This window comes from Rhizoctonia solani, chromosome 3 (assembly GCF_016906535.1).
Source record: "Rhizoctonia solani chromosome 3, complete sequence".
NCBI lineage: Eukaryota > Fungi > Basidiomycota > Agaricomycetes > Cantharellales > Ceratobasidiaceae > Rhizoctonia > Rhizoctonia solani.
Window position 1 is genome coordinate 792,186 of NC_057372.1, and position 17,746 is coordinate 809,931.

At 49.8% G+C, this 17,746-nt stretch overlaps 5 protein-coding genes across 5 annotated transcripts; 3 read left to right on the forward strand and 2 right to left on the reverse strand.

Annotated features, from left to right (window-relative positions):
• Positions 1–1,644: 1,644 nt before the first annotated feature.
• RhiXN_02629 (uncharacterized protein) lies at positions 1,645–2,098 on the forward strand (the record flags this gene model as incomplete). The annotated part of the gene is made up of 2 exons (XM_043322446.1): positions 1,645–1,816; positions 1,905–2,098. The coding sequence occupies 2 exons, from the start codon at positions 1,645–1,647 to the stop codon at positions 2,096–2,098; spliced, it is 366 nt and encodes a 121-aa protein (XP_043177942.1).
• Positions 2,099–5,536: 3,438 nt separating this feature from the next.
• On the forward strand, positions 5,537–8,567 carry RhiXN_02630 (Dual specificity phosphatase, catalytic domain; the record flags this gene model as incomplete). Its single annotated transcript, XM_043322447.1, has 7 exons — positions 5,537–5,539; positions 5,593–6,387; positions 6,438–6,472; positions 6,523–6,776; positions 6,827–6,975; positions 7,035–8,332; positions 8,396–8,567. The coding sequence occupies 7 exons, from the start codon at positions 5,537–5,539 to the stop codon at positions 8,565–8,567; spliced, it is 2,706 nt and encodes a 901-aa protein (XP_043177943.1).
• Positions 8,568–9,003: 436 nt separating this feature from the next.
• Positions 9,004–9,943, reverse strand: RhiXN_02631 (glycosyltransferase family 22 protein; the record flags this gene model as incomplete). Its single annotated transcript, XM_043322448.1, has 2 exons — positions 9,004–9,502; positions 9,582–9,943. The coding sequence occupies 2 exons, from the start codon at positions 9,941–9,943 to the stop codon at positions 9,004–9,006; spliced, it is 861 nt and encodes a 286-aa protein (XP_043177944.1).
• A 250-nt stretch (positions 9,944–10,193) lies between these two features.
• On the reverse strand, positions 10,194–11,605 carry RhiXN_02632 (glycosyltransferase family 22 protein; the record flags this gene model as incomplete). Its single annotated transcript, XM_043322449.1, has 6 exons — positions 10,194–10,400; positions 10,575–10,687; positions 10,737–10,958; positions 11,014–11,187; positions 11,237–11,375; positions 11,426–11,605. 6 exons carry the CDS (start codon positions 11,603–11,605, stop codon positions 10,194–10,196), a joined length of 1,035 nt encoding a protein of 344 aa, XP_043177945.1.
• A 96-nt stretch (positions 11,606–11,701) lies between these two features.
• Positions 11,702–17,220, forward strand: RhiXN_02633 (receptor-activated Ca2+-permeable cation channel; the record flags this gene model as incomplete). Its single annotated transcript, XM_043322450.1, has 25 exons — positions 11,702–11,809; positions 11,864–11,873; positions 11,927–11,952; positions 12,005–12,080; positions 12,131–12,160; positions 12,280–12,527; positions 12,579–12,769; positions 12,825–12,907; positions 12,958–13,062; positions 13,114–13,232; positions 13,292–13,381; positions 13,431–13,477; positions 13,535–13,627; positions 13,678–13,747; positions 13,802–13,834; positions 13,887–13,987; positions 14,043–14,175; positions 14,229–14,777; positions 15,798–15,894; positions 15,963–16,068; positions 16,150–16,277; positions 16,329–16,537; positions 16,597–16,740; positions 16,826–16,962; positions 17,016–17,220. The coding sequence occupies 25 exons, from the start codon at positions 11,702–11,704 to the stop codon at positions 17,218–17,220; spliced, it is 3,138 nt and encodes a 1,045-aa protein (XP_043177946.1).
• Positions 17,221–17,746: the final 526 nt, after the last annotated feature.

Consider the following 17,746-nt stretch of genomic DNA (forward strand, 5'->3'; position numbering starts at 1 on the left):
TCTGTTGGGAGGGAAACAGTGTGTAGATCTCACAGTGTCTTCTGTTCTGGAATGTAGATCGTTATCACAACACAAACGAATACTACGGCGGTATTTTGCCGTCCATCTCGAATAATTCATGACGGAGTCCCACTTGCTATCATTTCAGGCTGGAAGTGATCGCTGTATCGCACGTTGGGAATTGCATTTGGATAGAGGTACGCCACCAAACATGCCTAACCTGTATCGACTAGGAGGTAATACTGGTGGGGTTATGATCGTTCTTGCAATCCCAGGCGCTTATTTGAAACCAGCTCATTTTCTCCAAAAGAAGACGTATCTTGATTAGCAGGTATTAACATTTGGCTAGATTCTTACCAAACTACTCTCTCAAGGTAGGTTAGAAGGTACTATTGTGGTTGCTGACGTCTCCTCAGGCTGATGTTTGAGCAGAAACAGAAAGCTACAAGATAGAGTTGGTTGTACCAACCAAACCTGTCCAGCTACTAGGATCGCTGGCAACCCTGGGACAAGCAGTCGGCCGAGCACCGATAACGTTCGGTCGGGAGATTTGGTAGGAGGGTCATGAGCTCTCGAACCTAAGCTCTTAGAGTCCAAGAAACAAAATGAACACAGGTGCGCACGTGGCGTTAGAATACTGGTACCAAGTCACTTCACCGGGTCAAACCTGCCAGCATTCTCGAGAACCCGGTAAGTTACGAGACTGCTGTAGCTTGTGGTGAGCTCGCTCAGTTAGTCGTAGGCCAATAACTATGGGTCGACCGAATGCTGAACTTCTCTTAGGTACGTCACTTAAACCAATGCTACACGTTTTGTGACGCAATATAGAATGATCTTAGCGAAAGTCGCTCACTCTTGGCCCAATCACAAGTGCGAAGAAGTGATTCGGGTGAGACAAGTTCAGGTTACAGGATTCAGACTCGCCACAACTTCATAATCGACTATCGGCGTAATTAAGTGTTTTTTGTCCATGTATAGATGCGGCCCCTATAGTCATCAATCAATGCTTCCCTCGAAGATGCGCACGACATTGGGACCTTTACGCGAGCGAAGGCATGCCAGTCAATTGTCGGCCCGAGTGTTGTTCCATTCCGTCTAGCAGTACTAGGCACAACACGTTCCAGGGTGCCTCCATCCACACCTTGTAACAATCACCCCTATCATACCTCGGCCGTGGTGTACGTATTGCGGCGCTTGCCTTGGCTATCAAGCAGCAACTCAGGGGGAGTAAGCTCGTACTACTATCAAATCTTCACTTTAGGGCAATTCCCCCAAATTCTTTATTGTTCACACCGCCATTTCGCGCATGCGCCAATTATCGCGATCGGGTTCCGACAGCCCTGTCATCCAGGACGCTCTTATCCCGACGATCTTGCCCAGTAGCCTCTGGATCCTGGTTCTCGATACGCTCTAGGCGCATCTTGTAATCCTCCAGGTATGCAAACTCAGATCCAACCCTGGGGTTCGCTATATCTTGAGTTGATCCCAGCCAGAGAATGAATGTAGAACACTACTTGATCATCTGAAGAAGGAAACCCGGTTATTTCCAGGGGAAGTTGGTAGCAGGCGCCAGCCGAAGGGCTCGCCATACGATAGGAAACCTACAATTCGCGATGGCGAAACCTTGGCCCCTCGAATTCCACTATGGGTCGCATCCTTAGGAGCTTGGAATTGAAGACGCTCCGAGATTACGAAGAACGGAAGTCTCCAGCCTTCCAGTCAATCGCATCCTGGGGGGCTACCACACAACACGTTGTACTCTCGATTGCGGCACGGATCTCTATTGAACTGGCTACTATCTTCGCGGTTGGACATTGTACGTCTTTCGAGTCGTTACCCCTTACTGTCCGAATGCTCACTTCATCGAAATGCGGGGTTAACTGCGCAATCGTCTCGGTTTACAGCCACCCGAAAAATCAAATTCTCCATTCAAATCGTACCAGGCAATGAATCGCGCACCAGACTCTCGAGTAATATTCACGAACAATTGGGTTTTATCAGCATCGACTTGAGCCACAACCTCATGCATGGAGACAAGCGCCACATCTCCCTCATCATCGAACTCACAAAAGGCGCAAACCCCATAGGCACCAAGTAGGAATGCGGGGTAACTGAGAAGTTCTTCCCCATGTTGTAGATCATGTCCTGGGCTATGCTGTTGTGCCTCGTCTTACCTCCTTGGTATATGGATCTACCGCCTGGCAGGTGCACCACTCTTCGGCCATCCCCTTCTTCCACTCCACCCACGATAACCCCTAAAACCCGGCCTCAGAGCACACACACGCACATGGTCCATGGGATTACTCACCAATTCGCTCACCTGACTTGGTCGTTCGTACTTTCTCAAGCTCCACACTGAGCTCTAGACCTCGCCGACTCATTGGCTATCTCCACTATGACCGGTTCACGCCGAACAATACGACCCCTCCGCCGATGTTCTAATTGATGCACGACATGCGCGAATTACATTCCTGGTCAACTCGTCCAACTCCGCGCTTGCAATTCCCCTGTTGCCTGTTCTCCGCCTATCGGAACCTTTCCCCTCTTGGAGGGTTGGCCCCTCGAACCGCACCATGCAGATAGAACCTTGGGAACGGTCTCATCTCCGAGACGATCCAGGACACACTGCACTTGGACCGTGTGGGTGAGGGGGGAGAGAGATTATGGTTCAATCTCAAGGGGGGAGGGGGGGCCAAACATGCACTGCTCTGTTATCGTCCGACCGCGGTTTGATTATCTTGCGAGTAAATACCGCTCAGTCCTTCTCTCTCGAGTGATGATTCAACTCAGTCTATAATAACTTTTTCAATGCAGATGGGCCCATTCCGCTTCGGCATATTTGTAAATACACTGAACACCTGACCTAATCGACCTTTCGGAGGTACTTCTGGATCCGCCATGGGTCGACTTGGGGGGAAAATCTGGAACTATGACTTGGAAGTCGGATGTCGGAAGTCGGAACGGACGGGCGCCGTTTGTTTAAGTCGTAGTAGTAATTGGGAGTAGTAGCCGTGATCAATTCTATAGATGCGATTCCTAGATATTCCCATACGATCATCATGACGTCGGAAGCGCGCGAAATGAAAGGATATGTGGGACTTGTGATTGTGTGTGCCTTGCGCATATATAGTAGGCTAGAACTCGGTGATGGATTTGTTATATAGATTTGTTATCCCTTTCCCGATCGGTGTCCATCAATAATGTAAGTTTAACAGAGTAGATTAGATTTACAATTTAAAAAAAAAACGTGCTACATGCGCAGCTGTTGAAAAAGGTGGCTAGCCTTACCAATACCACTACCCAACTATGTAGATCTTTGCACACATGCGTATCGCTTGACAGATAGAATTAAAAGCTATTGACGTTCAGGAGTTGCAATCTTGAACACGTTCCCTTTGCGAAAACGTACTTTACACGTACAAGCAGGACCAGGTTCTGGACCTGGATCACTTTGAATTGGTTATATCGTTTCTGGTTCTCGGGCAGCTGAGCCGGTGTTCTTTTCCAGTTGGTTTGTATTTAAATTTGTCGGCCAACAAAGCCATCCATGCAAAAAAAAAAAAAGGGAAATAGAAGTGGGTATAGAGAGACCAGGTGACAGAACATGGAAACAGAAGACTGATTCAGTCAAAACGAACCGAGCCGGATCTAGGCGATAGTTCGACTTCCCTGAAGGGGAAAGAGAACGAGCATCTTGCGCGAGGCCGTGGAATTGCGGTATGGTTACGGCCCCGAGTACACACGGTGGTAGGTCTGAGCTTAAAACGCACGAGTAGATTGACTGTGTTTATTTATGCTGATGTATAATGAAACTACGTAACTGCTATCCATCTATAATCCCTCGTGCTTGATTCAAAGGGTAAAAAGACAAAAGGCAAACAGTAAGGGGGAACTCGAGATAAATAGATCCCGACGCGCACGTGATGGCTGAAAGGTGTGTCCCTTGCCGCTGCGTTTCCCACACGTACCTTGACGATTCCCTAGTTCTCTGTTCTTCTCCGCGATTCCCGTTTCTGCGGAGTATTGACAACGGACATTTCGGGGTGGTAAGTGTTCTTGCTGTTGTACATCATTGGTGACCTGGGGGACCTCTTGCTGCTGCCTCTATTTCTTCTTTTTTGATGTGTTGGACAGTCTCTATGCGTACAGTACCTATCAGAGACAAATCACACCCGGCGATAAATTAGATGTGGCTGTCGAGTTGGACACGCAACGTGTGGGCCAAGGTTCCAAATACGGCGCGGAACTTTTTTGGGAAAGAGTGAAAGAAGAAGAGTGTGAACGGTTGTGTTGCGTTGCTTCGGGCTATTCTGTCAGGTCCAGAGTCTAGTCTCGGACCCGCACAACAGGGGCGTAGTAAGACTCTCCTCATCCGCACATACCTTTATACCGCCAACGCCAAGTAGGATACTCGATTTGTCCATGCAGTGTTAATCCAAGAGCCGCAATTATTCGGTACGCTGGTGCCTTTTTGGAGTAGATCCAAGTTCTATGTGTGTGTATGTGCGCGTGTGTGGTTCTCGCCGGATGTGACCTGTTCAGGATTATTGGGGAGCCAATGAGCTCGCTCGGGCGTTGAGACCTTGTCGCATGCACAGACAGACAGACAGAGAGGCTTTTGGGCCGGCGGAATTGTTAGAAGGTTAGGATTTGAATGGGATTTGACAGGAACGAGTTGCTTTTTGAGTGATTTGTAGCAGGACATGCGCGTGTGGCGCCTTGACGGGTTGGCGGGGTGACTCTAAACAGAGCCCGCCCCCTCCTTCCTAGCTGCCAAGATGGTCGAAGAGTCCCACGCCTGATCTCAGCCTTGAGAGAGAGAGAGATTCGTCCGTTTCGAAGCTAGAAGAACAAGGCTGAATGAATGGACCAATATGCGTGTGTGCATGTATGTACATGTTATAAGCTGGATCCGTAGAGACTAGGCGATCCTGGAAGAATTAGAAGGCAATAATTGGACTGGGTGGGGCAGAAGTGCTGCGGGTACGATTTGGGGTTGAAGCGGGAGCATATTAACGGTTGTGTGATATCATTGTCCGAGTCGGCGACAGGTTTGTTTTAGAATTAAGACGAGAGGGACGATAACGAGAGATGTGTAAAGCCTAATTACCCCAAGTGCTCGTGACCCGGGATAAGTGAGGTCAGAGTTTGATTGTGTTCGGGGGGCCTGGATCGTCGGCCGGATGACCATCGAGCGCCAGGTATGAGCGCATATAGCCAGGGAGTGTATGAGCGAGAGTGCGGAGCAAGGAGGAGGGAGAGCGGGGGCGGGATGACGTGAGCCGAGGGAGATGATGCACAGGCACGTGGAGTGCGGGGGTGTCCGGCGGCGGGCGAGAGAAGAGGAGCTGGTCGGGGTCGGTAGTATTGAGTTTACGCGTGCTTGAAATGAAGGTGCTGATGAATGAGTGAGCGTGGGCGATGGGACCGAGGGAGTGGATTGCTAAACAGGGGCAAACAATTGTTTCCTGTCGCTCAAGTATGAAGAGTGTGCGACTAGTCGGTCTCAGCCATCACCCCCTCTTTACTCTTTGCCATGGTGAGCGTGTTTGGGGCGATTATGAATGAATGTGTTGTTAACGATGATGGCAGACCCCCTCCCCCGCCCCGTCTCCATCGCCTGTGGCTGCGGCACCGAGCCATGGCCTGGTGTATCCGAGCGAGTTTCTTGGTTCGCTGCCTGTAGTGGGAGTTGCCCGCCCAGCACCCCATGCATCTGTCCGTGCACTCACTGCTGCTCAGTATGCCGAACTCGCACACGCACACTCTCTCGCGGACCCCGACGACAGCGTGCTCTTTCCCTTTTTGCACGGCGTCGAAGGCGACAACCAGCCCCAGAACATGTTCTTTGCCACCGCAAGCGGCGCTTCCAGGGGTCGCGGCTCCCAGCACCTCGGTCCCCCGGACATCCCACGCTACCGCGGTCTCACCACCATCCTCTGCGACGACAACAACGACGACGATGACGAGCCCAGGCTCACCGACTCGAGCTCGGACGATGACGATGATGCATGGTATGACCAATCCGACTCAGACTCGGATAGCGCCGAGCCGCACGAGGACGATCGCGACGAGACAATGCGCATGGCCGACATTAACATTGCTGATCCCAACGCAAGCGCACCCGCTTCCTATCGCGAGTCATTTGCCCCCATCGACACTAGCGCCAAGGTCGACACTGTATCCAACGACGTCATCGCAGTCCGCTCTTCCCGCGTCGACAGTGTCTCGGGTCCGCCCAGTCCCGTCAGCGTTGCCAGCACCAGCCTCGAGTCCACCAGCACAGCCCCCACCAGTGTCGTCGTTCCCAGTCAAAAGAACATCAAGCACAAGAAGCGCCGCTCTCGTGCTCGTCTACACACGGTGCTCGTCGCTGCTTGCTTCAGAGTGCAATGAGCCCCCACGAGATTCTTACCGATGGTGATGAACCCTCCGAGTTTGTCAAGCCCCGAGTTCCAGATGGCATCAGTCTGTGAGTCACCATTTACGTATCTATATGCGCTTCATCTCACACCTGTCCAGTCGTAACTTTGGCATTCAAGTTGCCACTTATGCCAGCATCTCTGACATTGTCGTCTATTCTCCTCGTGGTGCCACTCGCGCAGCCACCGAACTCGCCCGCCGTATCAAACTCGCCGTCGAACGCAAAGCCGAAGAGCGCTGGGTTCGCATGCGCTCAGCCAACAAGATCACCAACGAGGAGGAAGGCCCAGGGGCAGAAGGCGAGATTGGCTACGGAACAGGTCTTCTCGCCTACAACGTGTTTGTGGTCACCGGTCCGTCCAGGTCCCACGCTCCACTACAATTCACACTCACCTCGATCTAGATTCGTTTGACGTCTTTGAGCGTCAATATCCCCATCTCGTGGCCGTCAATCTCAAGGGGCGTGACTTGAATCGCATCGATTTTTTCGCCCGCGAAAAAGAGGAAATGCGTGACCTCACCAAGGCCAGCGAAATCGCAGAGGGTGTTTGGGTACGTAGTCCTGCCTTTGTTCTACCTTGCAACCTCGTTCTGATCTCGATTATCCCCAGCTTGGAAACACCCAAGATGTACCGATACCCCCTATGTATGCTCACGATCCCAACACCTGGCCAGTCCCCTACCCTGATCCGTTTGATTCGACTGGCAACCCTGATGGCTATGATATTTGCATCGAGTGCCACGAACAGGCTGGCTTTGTCACCCCTGCCCAGCTCCATCAAGCCGAGCAGCATCTCACCAACCTCGATGCTTGCTGGGAAGAGCGTGTACGCGGTGTCACAGGTGCTGGCGACAATGCTGCTTTTGGCGTTTTTGGCGCCTCACCCTCGTCCACCCCTATCCCTCATCGCCCACCACCAAATCCTTCGTCGATCATCCACATGGCCTTCCCAGCCTCACCGACGTGCTCTCAAGCAACCATAGCCCAGCTTTTGCCGTTTATCGCATTCCTCCAACGTGTGGCCCATGCCCAGCCTCGTCCCGCCAAGATCCTCATCCATTCCGGAGATGGGTACACCGAATCCAGCGTCCTCGCGCTATGCTACATTATGCTCGAACGCCAAATCAGTCTCCCAGAAGCTTATCTCGACCTGCAATGCACCCGCGATCGAAGCTTTTTCGTCTACCCGTCTGATGTCGGCGTCTTGCGCCGCGTCGAAGCCCGACTGGGTCTCGAAGGCCGAAGCGATCGTGAAGAAGGTAGCGCCGCCGGCCGCTGGAGGTGGGGAAGCGCCGGCACATGGCGCAGCGGAAGCATAAGTTCCTCTTCGAGCGCGAATAGCTTTTTCGGCCAACGCGAGCGGTCTGGCTCTCGCGGGTCTACGCCGGACGTCACTCCGGTCGCCGCCTCGACCCCACGCAAGACCCGCGCGCGCGCCTCGACGAGCCCGCTGTTGCCTGCAATTGTTGACCACCAAACGTGGTTCAACGATGCGCGGTTCGATGGCTCGTTCCCGTCCCGGGTCTTGCCGTTTTTGTACCTCGGGAATCTGGCCCACGCAGGCAACGTCCATATGCTCCACGCGCTGGGGATCACTCACGTCGTGTCTGTCGGCGAATGCGCGCTCGTGCCCGGCCAAGCTGGCGGTCTGTGGACCGAAGAGCGTGAAGGCCGGATCAGCGTGCTCGACATCAAGGGCGTATGCGATGATGGGATCGATTCGCTTCGTACCGAAATCGGACCGGTGGTCGAGTGGATCGACAGAGCTCGGGCAAGTGGAGGGAGCGTCTTGGTCCATTGTCGTGTGGGCGTGAGCCGGAGCGCGACGATTACGATTGCGTATGTGATGAAGCATCTTGAGGTCGGGCTTGTCGATGCGTACTTGATGGTTAGGAGTCGTCGGTTGAGGTAGGTTTTCTATATCTACATGTCTATCATTTGCATTATTGCTGACTTGAATTTCGTGTATAGCGTATTGATCCAGCCCAATATGCGACTGCTCTACAATCTCTGTGGGTGGGAAATCCAGCTTGCAAAGGAACGCGCCAAGGAAGGTGCAGTCCCGCCCGGAAAAGGCCGTCAACTCACCTGGCCGTTCCTCGCGAGGGAAGTGGCCTCGCTCAACGAGCGGTACCTGTCTTGAGAGTCGTTTTCTTTTTCTTTCTCCGTGTGTGTATGTGCGTGTGTATCACTAGTCGCTGTCGATGTGCCGTCGTTGTATACCTATGCTTGCGATATGTTTTTCTAGTCTCTGGCTTCTCCTTTTCCCCCTCCTTTCGCTGTTCATCTTTTTCCGGGTCTTCATGGGTTGCTAGACTCTCTCCCCTCTCGTTGTCGTAAAAATGTGTGTCTTGTCATGCGCTAGCTGATTATCCATCACCCCTTTTCCCCTCGCTGGTTCGTTTTGTGAATTATTAAATTTGTTTCTTGTGAATAAAGTCTTCTTTTACGACTTTCTCTTTTTTCACATCCCCAAGGGGGGTTTGAGTTGGATTTGCGGACAAGTACATGACAAAAGTTTGGCTTGGGTACATGATATATATTCCCATTAAAGGCTACATGATTACTTGTAATACCCATCACCATACGTTTGCCTTGTTGCGCAAGACAAACAGCGTGGGCTTGGTCACCACTCTTAATCGCTTAATATCCACCTTCTGAAACCCTTGGACGCTCCCAACAAAGTCCCACTTTTCTATAGGATGTGCGCTAGGATCTTCCACCACGAGGTACGTAAAGTCGTCATACGAGACCGGATTCGGGTCCTTGGAATACGTCCATGAATTCGAGCTCGAGCTCAAACTCGACGAGACATTGTTGTTATTAAAGTACGGAGGCGAATGAGCTTGGGTGAATAGCGATGCACCGGTCTGAGCTGCCAAGTTATCGATCCACACGCTCGTTCTCGAGTTGGACGAGGAGGGAGGGAGAGAGTTGATGAGCGCGAGAGCGTGGCCGCCCGGATAGTTGGTTCGTGAGATGGCGGTGAGCAAGAGCGTTGCTGTAATGTTGCATCCTACCAAACCGAACACGGCAAGTCGTCCCAAGACCCGTAGAGGACCCGATGGGAAGGAGAGTCTGGTCGGTTGTATATCAGCATACAAAGCCTAGCGTACGGAGAAAGGGCAAGGGAAGGAGGGAGGAAGGGGGGACATACAGTCGTTTGGCACCTATTGCAGCAGCAACATTGATCATCGGTACCACGTAGACCACGAATCTCCACTCCTTGTGCCCGAGTCCCGAGATGAGGAGCACAAAGGCGACGTATGGAGTGAGGAGCTCGCGCACAATGCTGGGACTATGCGGGCTGTTGGCCTTGTCATTCGTCTTGAGTAAAGTTCGTTCGAGCGCGGTTGGTGCACACGCATACAGCGCAAGTGGCGTAGAGCCGAGAAGGAGCTTTGGAAGGTGCTGCGTCAGGTACGTGTGCCATGGCGAAATCTGGGTTGGAGTAGAGAGGAATGTGGTCAGTGATCTTACGAAAGCCAATGCATGAATCATTCCGAGAACTTTGCACATATTGGGAAGTGAACCCCATGAGTCGAACGTGCCTTGGGGGGGAAAGAGAAAGATCGAGCGGAAATGCAAAAGGTTCGCGTGCGAACGAGGAAACGGGTATGTCTCGCCTCACTCAAGGCGGGCGGATCCCGGCGAGAAGCTTCATCGTATGGCTGAGAGACCGAGTCTAGAGTCATCTGACCATGAGTCTAGCAAGGGTCGAGATGGCATGTATGCGATAATGTTCGAAATCAAATGCATGATGGCAGCTCTATCGAGCCTGGCCAGGAGTATCCCGGCGATCGAGAGGTCTTTTTGCATTGGAGAGGGGGTGGCGTAGTTCGTTTGCTCGTCTCGGGGAAAGGAAGTTGCGGGGAAATGCGAGCCTAGGCGTGCGCAATTGGAGATGGCGAAATAGTTGACGTTCGTTATTAGAGAAGTAAGTGGAGAGTGGCGGAATGTGAAGAGAGGAGTAGTGCTGCCGGTAACGCATGATTACGAGGCACAGTGTGGGCCATAATTAGGATAACGCAAAACGTTAATGCAAAAATAGAGAAATGCATAACCTCGGATTGCTCCAGGAACGATGCGAAGAAATGTACTAGTGCGAACTAGCACGTAAAGTAGAGCAGTCAAAAGGCTATACACTTACCCCCCATTCCGAACTCTTTCCCTCGTATACATTGAACAGGATTCCAGATAGTTCTGGCCATACAAATGATCTCCATTCATTCCAAAAGTATGAGTCGATGATGAGAGTGCTGGCTATGTTCCTCCGTTATCACGCATTCTGAACATCAGAAATATGACCTACCAAGGCTACCTATCGCAAAGGTTAGTCCCATAGGAATAAGGAACCTCGGCGGAACAGAGTATCTGAATAGAACCAAGGGGAGTGTGGGGAGAAATAGTAATATCAGTTCAGAGCGGAATATGATTGCCGTTGCTCCGAAGAAACATAGGATGATCCTATAGTGTCGTCGTATCGTAATAGGGGTCGAGCCAGGATGGACATAGAGTGATGTGGCCATGTTAACTGAAGCCAATGCGTTAGAAGTAGCCAACCAGCAAATTGGACTGATCGAAAATACCTGGAAGGAGAGCAAACATATTGGGTAGAGTACGTCCGATCCAGAATGGGAGGTGGAATTGTGTGCAAGTCAAAAGGGTGAACAAGGCCGATGTTCCTCTACCAAAGCGCCGCTCGACGGCCCTTCTGATCAAAATCAGACCATATACATTGCCAGTTGCAAGACACAGCCTCACTGAACAATAAATTACTTGTACTATCAGAGTGAAAAGCTTTCGACTTACTGAGAAGCTGAACTCCTAGCTTGGATTGAATGATGCCAAAGGCCGTGCAAATGCGTAAGGGCAGGTACGAGCCAGCGGCGAGTACGAGGCTGCCTATAAAAGTGCGAGGAACTACTCCTGGGAATACAAAGTGGTCATACTAGATAGCATATCTAGTTGTGATCCCATCAAAAGTCAAAAGTGGCTTACATGTGGAAGGGCCTTTGGTGTGAGTCCATATGCTAAGATGTCATGAGTAGCGTGTAAGTTGAAACTTTCTTCTACTTTGTTATAAGGAGCAGCAAATATATGTGACCAAGCAACAAGTAATATCGACAAGTCTAGTAATATTCCAATAACAGAGCTGACTCTAGATGCTTGAAGGGACATGGTGAGTTGTCGGCTGTCACGTGCTGCGACAATAATTACGTGATATGCGGGGTAATTAAGCGCGTAGAGAATTCTATGATGGTCCCAACTTCGACTATGGACCCAGAAGTGCAGCTTCGTTTGCCTCTCGACGTACCTGCGGAACAAGATTTATTGAATCAGCCAGTATTTCCTCTCATACACGCAATTAAGAAAGATGTAGAAGTGAGTGAATTTCCTATGAACCAGGTCTTTGTTTGACTGAAACGATGTGCATAGGAGCGGATCGGTAGGTTGCTCTCGGTCAAATTTGTGCGCGAAAATTAATTTGCCATTATATAGATGCATCTCTCTCTTGGGACCAGCTTGTGAGTAAATTCATCAAATTTACACCTCAACGGCTTGTTAAACGCATCACAGAACGCTGTTGATGTCAACTACTCAATATTCCGACCCCTCGTCTTCAAGTATGCAAAGCTTAGAAACTATGCAATTGGTAAGAAATAGTGCTCAACTCCATAAACCACTTCTCACGCGAAGTCACAGTCTACGCATGTCTGGTGGTACGAACACATTGTACGTATTAATTTTCGCAATTCAATCCGGAACTTGCCTCGTTCCATATGTTGGCTCCTCGTGCCAACTTTGGTAAAGCCTTTGCACCTGGTGACCTACTGACCAAATACTTGTGTTAGTCATCGAATCAGCGTCCCAGGATCTTGCGTTTGCTCCACTGAAGCTGACAAGGGCTGATGCATGCGAGCTCCTTGCGCTGAAGCTCCTTCGAAGATTCACCGGCAACTCGGACAACCCCGTTGACCTTTTCAGTGTTCTCACAGTCAGCTGGGACCCTCTTCAAGGATGCCCCGACTCATGCATGTCAGATATCAGGGAGATTACAGGGGAGGACATTCGGAACGCAGATAGGGTCAGCGCACTCGAGGTGAGTAACTATAGTCATGGTTGCTATGGATTTGAACGCACCATTTGCCAGATTGCCATATCCTCCGAGGCGAAACGCTTCATTGCCTCACCTTTGGTCCAGACGTGCATTACGGATATCTATAACGGCCGAGTGGTCTTCAGCGCCCCCGCCACCCGAGGCTCTATTCTGGCCGATAATTACAAGCAACGACACGTCCAGGTTTATGACGTACACAACACCCCATGGTTAGACCATTACAGGTGTGTGGTACATATTGAATGTACACCGTTGATAAACTGATGTCTGTGCACCAAGGTTACGAGTTCCCCGATATCGTGGTATTATGGAGTTTGTGGACTTTGCAATCTTGCTGTTCCTGTTTGTACTATGTCTCCACAGTAAGTGTTCTCCCAGAGTTTGATGCAGGCTCATAACTTATCAAGCCCAGACAAGAGTTTTAGTACTATGAACTGGTCTGAAATCGTATTCATTATATTTGCCTTTGGCTTCCTCTTGGATGAATTGACTGCTGCGTTGGAGCATGGCTGGGATAGTACGTTCACCACTGATCCGTTATACACGTTCACTAATCTGTACCACCAAGTCTACATCCAAAACATGTGGAATGGATTTGACCTCGCGTTTGCGACTATCTTCATTGTATACTTGGGATGCAGGTGCCGTGGCCTTGTTAAGGATGACTTTTGGTGGAACGACCTTGCTGTACGTCTGTTTTCAATCTCCGCTGCCATGCTCCAAAAAATTAACTTTCTGTGTTATAGTATGATATACTCGCATGCGGGGCTTGCATTCTCTTCCCGCGTCTTGCTTTCTTTGCAATCAAGAACAATCTTATCATCCTGGCCCTTCAGGTGCTGTCTCCCGCCCTAACACGCAAGGTAAATACTGACTCACTAACAGGGAATGATCGCCGAGTTCTTCGTTTTCATCATGTTGGCTGCGGTCTGGTAAGCGGTTCTTTATCAGAAGTTGAATAGCTTGATCATAAAATGCGGCTGAAACAGTTTCTCTGGTCTGTTGTTTACGCTCTGGACACTATCGCGCGGGAGCGCAACATGGAATTTGCGCAAGATTGCATGGCTCATGACCCAGGTTTGGTGAGTGAATATGTATGCATATATAAACGGCATTTAACCATGCGAGGAAGGTTTGGTAACACCTTCTTGAGTTTTACCGTTGCAGAGAGTTTCCATCCTATCTTTGGACCTATTCTAATGGTATGTTCGGCTTAATAGACTGTAGATTCTAACCTAATATACGTTGATCCGCAGGTTATGTTCGCTGCGTTATCCAATACTCTCCTCGTAAGTGTACTTCCAGGGTACTTGTGGCTAATATCAACGGAATAAACTCCAGATAACAATCATGATCTCGATCCTATCTAACACGTTTGCACGAATCAATGAGCATGCCTCGGAGGAATATCTATACCAGTTTGCCATCTCCACTATTGAAGGGTAAGAGTGTCACGTTTTGAATTAGTGACTCATCCACGTCTAACGACAATTCCAGAGTCAAGTCAGATGCACTGTTCTCGTACCAGCCACCTTTTAACATCCTGGCCCTATTATTTTTGTACCCGCTATCAACCTGTTTATCGCCGCGCCAACTACATACAGCCAACGTATTTTTGATCCGAATCACGGTAAGCTTGCTTTGTTTCACAGGCTGAATTATTTACTTATATAAATTATGTAGTCTTTTCCCCAATTGATTGTGATCGGAGTCTATGAACGATGCTTTGCGCCTGGAAGCAGATTTATCGCAACAACCAAAGCTGCAGGGTCATCAATGTTCGACAGTGTATCGCGACAATTCAGATTGTTCGAGTCGTTCATGGGCACTTCCCGGGACGACGTAATGGGTGCCATCTTTGAGATCGATGTCCCCCCAAGCGTCACAAACGCATTTTCAACAGAGGGTGACAGGGAACCAGGAATGGAGGACTCGGCTGAGTTTGGCAAGGCACAGGAACCTGACGAGACAAGGCAAGGGCGGCCTGAGATCGTTCTTTCACCTACCCCCAGGCGGTCCAGGTCCCGGACGAGCCGGACATATCGTGAAGAACAGCCACCTAACAGCCCGCTTGCACGGCTATTTGGTACAGTCCGTCAACGAGCTATCTCAGCACAAGGTGATGCATTGGGAGATATTAGGAAGATTGGAGAAGCAATGGAGAATCTGAAGGAGGCTGCAATGCCTGGCGACAAGCTAAGACAGGAGATCAAAGAGCTGTCGGAGCGTCAGGTAAAGTTTGAACGACTCCACACTTGCTTGATTTTTCTCTTACCTTTGCTAACTAGGCACGAATTGAGACGCTGTTGTTGACGTTGACGAGAGGAATGAGAGGCGAGGGAAATGGTTCTAGTTCTTCCGCACGGGGTTAAACGAGAGGCGCAATGTCAGCAGGGATCTATTATCGAGAAATGTTTACTCTTGATGAATTTAATACGTTTTCACAAACAAATGCGAAACAATCAGCAAATACGGCTAAACTATTTGAAGAGCGGTTGGGATGCTTACGCAAGAGCCGTCACGAGGGTGACCTTTCAAATTGCGTTTCGTTACCGGGTTCCCTTGTTTCCTTCACTTTGGCTTTGTGCTTGTGCGTTCCCCTCCCTCTACGACTCCTCGTCCTCTCTCTCTTTGCTGTCTCAACTCTTTCTTCTTTTTCGGGTTGCGGGGCGATATCCAGATTTTAGTGCGCACGGTAGACGCTTAATTCACATATTTCAACTTGGAGTCGATACCAGCTCTGTTCGCAACCATATCACCGTTCGTTGTCGATAGCCCAGTTCATAGTGTGCATTATCGATAGTAGACCGCACATACCCATCACGTCTCTTCTCTGAACCAACCCAATAAGCTTAAATAAACATGGGTGGAGTGTGCTGTAAATCCGAGGTACGCTTGGCAATACGTCACATTGAGCTTGGAAGCTTAACTCGTAGTACAGCCTATCGACTTTGAGGGAGAGGTAAACCTCTTCCATTTTGTCCTCTTGCGCAGTGTTGGAAAGGGCGCCTTCGGCAAGGTTAGTCTGAAAATAGATTTTTTCCTGGTCATATCATTCAACCCTGCCGTTTGTTACACCAGGTCCGTGTCGTACAACACAAGCAGACACGGGACCTCTATGCCCTCAAGTATATCAACAAGGCCAAATGTGTCAAGATGAAGGCTGTTGCCAATATTATTCAAGAGCGACGATTACTTGAGGAGGCAAGTCATGAATTGATATCAATCGGATGTCACTCACAGTGCTTGTAGATCGACCACCCATTCGTAGTCAATCTGCGATATGCATTCCAGGATGACGAGAACTGTTTCTTTGTGCTCGACCTCATGCTCGGAGGTGATCTACGCTGTAAGTCAACTTTCACATGACCAACTATCTACAATCCCCTGACATCCTCAACCCTTATCTCTCCATAGTTCACCTCGAACGTTTGGGCTCGTTGAGTGAAGACACCGTCAGGTTCTATGTCGCAGAGATCGCGTCGGCCCTTACATTTCTCCATGATAAACGTATCATCCACAGGTATGTTGCCAGCGCCACTTTCCCTATCTTTTGATTGTTGGTAATGCTCAAGCGCCGGTCACTGATGCTGCGGTGCTACAGAGACTTGAAGCCTGACAATATTCTCTTGGACGAGAAGGGTCACGCACACATCACCGATTTGAATATCGCCGTCCACTACTCGGAACGACGGATGCTGACCGGTGTCGCGGGCAGTATGGCTTATATGGGTAAGTTATCCATGCGTTGACTCTCGTTCACAACTCATTTGACAAAAATAGCGCCCGAGGTGTTGACTAAGAAGGGTTATACGTATACCATCGACTGGTGGTCGCTTGGCGTATGTGCTTACGAGTTGATCTTTGGCAAGCGGCCATTCCGGGGAAAGACAAACTCGGACTTGACCCATGCGATCACCCGCGACTCTCTCAAGTTCCCCGAGGATGCGAGTGCCAAATGTAGTCGAGAGGGAATGTATGTGCTGATGGGAGTGAGTTCTGTTTCTCATAAGTAAATCCGGGCCGGTCGGTAACGTATTTCACTCTGTAGCTACTCGAACGAGACACCACCCGACGACTGGGCTGTAAACCCAACGGCGAAGGCTTCGAAGAGCTCAAGAAACAGGGCTGGTTCAAGAACTTTGACTGGGATAGACTTGAAGACAAGGAGCTCGAGCCTCCGTTTGTTCCCGACGTACGTCTATTGTTCCCCACAGTTCCGGCACACTTATGCTGCCTATTACCGGACTGCCGGCTAACGTATCTGTTACTCGGTTTAGAGCAAACGAGCCAACTTTGACGCAACTCACGAGTTGGAAGAGCTTCTGCTCGAGGATAATCCTCTCAAGGCACGACCACGAAAAGCAAACCAAGATGTAACGCAAATGAGTGCCGAGATGCGGCAAATGGAAGAACAGTAAGATCTATTGCTCCCGAATGACAACCATGTATTGACACATCGTTGCCTAGGTTCACGTCCTATGACTACCGCAAGATGAAGCGACGATCGTATTATCCACACAATCACATCGTATCCTCCGCGACGGGGACGAGCACGTCCCGACCATCCACACCCGCGAATCAAACGGATAGCAGAATGGCCAGCGTGGATGTTATGCCACCTTTACCTGCCACGAAGATGGTGCCTTTGGAAAAAGCTGAAGCCATGACATAGTGTGAGTTGTGTTTCCAAGCTCACCTCACTTGATCTCAATTGGCGCGCAGGTGACAAGCGTGTGGCCGATTGACTTGGCTTACGCTCTACTCTCTTTCTTCTTCCAACTCTTTTTTTCGTTGGTCTCCCGTTGATTGGTTCATACTCATCTGTTTTGTTATCTGACGTCGGTTTTTCTTCTTTCTCTACTCTAATATATGCATAACTTTTTCGTCTCAAAACCCCGACACCTATGAAGTGACCTGCCTCTCTCTCCCGGAACTTGTTTGTTTGTTGCACATTTCTCCATTCACTGTTTTATCTTTCTTTTTTCCACTCCTTGTTGTCTCTATCGCTGCTCCTGTTCGATTTTAAGCCCCATTTGTTGATAGTGGATATAACTTGTATAACCTCATCTTTTTTGGTAGCAACAAATGTTCGATTGTTTCGTATTTCGTAGTATCCTACTGAGTGATTTTACGAATAATTAATATGGGGCCTTCATAGTATCGGGTAATAAGTGACATAAGAAACCCTGTTTCAGTGG